This window comes from Miniopterus natalensis, chromosome 6, assembly GCF_054644295.1.
Source record: "Miniopterus natalensis isolate mMinNat1 chromosome 6, mMinNat1.hap1, whole genome shotgun sequence".
Lineage (NCBI taxonomy): Eukaryota > Metazoa > Chordata > Mammalia > Chiroptera > Miniopteridae > Miniopterus > Miniopterus natalensis.
Genome location: NC_142086.1, coordinates 91,138,178 through 91,141,298, shown reverse-complemented (window position 1 = coordinate 91,141,298; position 3,121 = coordinate 91,138,178). Strand labels below are relative to the sequence as shown.

Below are 3,121 nucleotides of genomic sequence, written 5' to 3'. Positions count from 1 at the left end.
TAGCTTTTCTACCAATCGGGTTGTTACTGGGCTGTTTTTCTACAGGGTTGTTCCTGGGTTATTTTTCTATCGGGTCCACAGATTGGGGAGACGAAACAGACACTGAGGATTATTTTTTCTGTTCCTGACTTGGGCTCCTGAGCTGGCGCAAATTAAATGCCCCCTGCAGACTACAAAGTACCTTCAGAGCTTTAAACACAGCACAATTATCAGCACGTTGCCCATTCGCTGCCATCTATTCAAAGAGGGTGAATGAAGCCCCAGGGCCAGGGGCACAATTACGGCACAATTACAATCCTCGGGCCAAGCCGGACAAATGAGGACGGAGTGTGTGCCTCACGAATAATTGCTTTGAAAAACTCATGAAATTCCTTCATTAAAAGTCTGCATTCATGAGGAAGGCCTTTGAAGGTCCCCGCGTTTCATCTTGGCTGGAGCCTCGGGAAGCCTTCTCATTAAAAGGGGCCCCTGCTGGGACTCCCTTGGCTACGGTATAAAAGCGTCGGGCGCAGAAGGTGATGCTCACGGTCCCGGACTCCTCTCTGCACCTCAGCCGAGCTCAGAACTCCCACAACATGTCCCACAGCTACTGCTCCGGAAACCTCTCCTCCCGCTCCCTCGGGGGCGCCCTGCGCTATCCAGGCTCCTCCTGCGGCTCCTTCTACCCAGGCCACGTCGTCTACTCTCCGGGCACCTGCCCGCAGGGCTCCCCCGTCTACGGCGGCTGCCAGGAGACCTGCTACGAGCCCAGCGGCTGCCAGACGTCCTGCTACGGCCCGAGGACCTCCACGGTCTGCAGTCCTTGCCAGTCAAACTACCCAGGATCCTTAGGATGTGGCAACGCTGGCCTTGCGCCCTTTGGTTACGGGAGCTCCCGAGCCCAGTCTCTGGGCTGTGGGCCCGGCTTCTCCCGCCCAACTTACCTTTCTTCCAGAAGCTACCAGTCCTCTTGCTTCCAGCCGGCAAGCAGCTCTCGCTGTTTTGGACAAAATTACTGAATATCCTCGGTTCTCTCACAGTGATATCTGCGATCTCTGCAACTTGAACGTGCATCCTGTCCAGTATCTGCAACTGCTGACCGCCTGCCTGGCCAGGACTCGCCGCCACAGCCTCCTGGGAGCCTCTGACTCATTGTGGACAAGGGACCGCGCCTGTGACCTTCTCTAGCCAGACCTAGGAGATGGATCTGATTTCCATCCTTATGCCGATGCTCAGAGTCCCTTCTGTCGCTTCCCTTCTAAGGTTTCCCTCTGATTCTTCTCCTCGGGTGCTTTCACATCACTGTATTTCAAATGGATATGGCATCCAAATAAATTTATGTCTCTGGGATGAACGGTGGCATTTTCTGTTTTTGTACATAGGCTCCATTTGGTGAACGGATGCTGCGCCTTCAGCTGTCGTCAGTAGGAAAACATGTCTTTGTTTTCTTAGTTTCATGTGTTTTGTTGATATTTTGCTGGATGGGAAACAGGTGCTTTAGAGGAGAATTTAAATCCGCGGCGTATCTTAGGTCCTAAGAGATTTCTATCCCCCGTAGATGCTCTTGTTATCTAAGTGCTTTGGGATGGTAGGTATCGAGCTCTGGTTGCGGAGCAGGCGTCGTGCTGAGGAAAGACCTGGAGTCCCTGCCCTCGGGGAGGCCCAGGACCCAGTTCTCACTCACGGTCACGTAGCAAGGGCAGGGTGGGGACAGAAGAAGCACGTTTCAGTGGGAACCAAACAACGGGGCCTTCAAACGGCGCGAGGAAGTCACGTAAAACTCATTACTGACGATAGGACGACTAGGTTACCACCTCATATAGAAAATAAATCTTGCTGATCTAATGCGTTAGCTGAGGTCCTTTGAGAGACGGCTGCCAGATTGGATTGGACATGAAGGAGATTTGCTGGTGAAAACACAGGTCAGAGGAGATGGGGAGATAGCTGGAGAAATCTGGGAGAACCGTCAGACCACGAAGCAGGTCTGAACTGGGAGGGAGGGAGGGAGGGAGGGAGGGAGGGAGATCGGCCCAGAAGCTGCTCGATGAAGGAATTCCCGCGTCACAGAGACGGGCCTTCCTGAGTGTCCCAGCCAAGCTCAGCCACTGGCCGAGAACAGGGCGGAGCGTGACCTTGGGGTACATGGGCAGAGACTGGCAGCCGGGGCTGTGGGTCGAGTACACCCCCCGCGGTGGGAGATTTGACCCCGTAGCTTCCATGCCCAGGGTATTTACTGGCTTTAAATAAGCCAACATAGTAATAAATGGTGACATGATCAACGAAACCACGGAATCTTCATGAATTAAGTTCAATATACTTTATTGTACTTGCTTTGATCAGAACATTAATTGCTATATCAGGCCCGATCCAGACGTCACTGAGTGAAAGTCTAACCTACATCTGAATATGAGAAGAACTGAGACTAACTGGACGGTCGTCCTTGGTTTCCCGGTCGTCACCTGGTTCGTGGTTCCTTCCTGCACTTGATTTTGGTCACGGTCGTTCATCATTCGTCACCATTCTGCTTGGTCCCTGACCTTTGACCAGGCCTTCACCCCTCTCAGTTCCCACATCCTTGGCCCTAGTATCCCCTGGGCTGCCGACGGCTGTTAGGATGGGGCTGCCTTTGCGACGACCACCGTCCAGGGGCATCCCGGGCCTTTCCCGCTAGATGTCAGGAGCGCCACCACCAGTTGTGACAGTGAAATATGTTTCCAAACCTCACCACATGTCCTCTAGAGGCAAAATCATTCCCTGTTCAGAACCATTCATTTGTAGAGTGTCTTGGGCATGAGCTGTTTGGGGACATTGGCCCTCTCCCCCACCTGGGGTGCGTAGGACAGAAAATTCAGAATTATATTACTCCACGCATGAGTGAGGTGTTATGAATGATGACAGCCCATAAATATATTTAACTTCAAAATCTAGGATAACGTTGAGCTACGGACTCGGCAAACATAGTCCACCACCGCATGTGAATATAGGAGTAATTGTGTTTACAGTGACGGTGATTGTGTTTATAATTAAGGTATTATGTTGACAATTATAATGTAGTGGATGTGATTATGTTTATAATTATGTTTGCAATTATAATGACCTGTTGAACTGCAGTTAGAGGAAAAACGATGACATTTTGTGACAA

General features: G+C 51.4%; 1 protein-coding gene across 1 annotated transcript; it reads left to right on the top strand.

Moving 5' to 3' along the window:
* The first annotated feature begins 534 nt into the window (after positions 1-534).
* On the top strand, positions 535-1,321 carry LOC107539891 (keratin-associated protein 13-2-like). Its single transcript, XM_016216491.2, has one exon. The coding sequence runs from the start codon at positions 576-578 to the stop codon at positions 996-998; it is 423 nt and encodes a 140-aa protein (XP_016071977.1). The 5' UTR covers positions 535-575; the 3' UTR covers positions 999-1,321.
* The last annotated feature ends 1,800 nt before the right edge of the window (positions 1,322-3,121 follow it).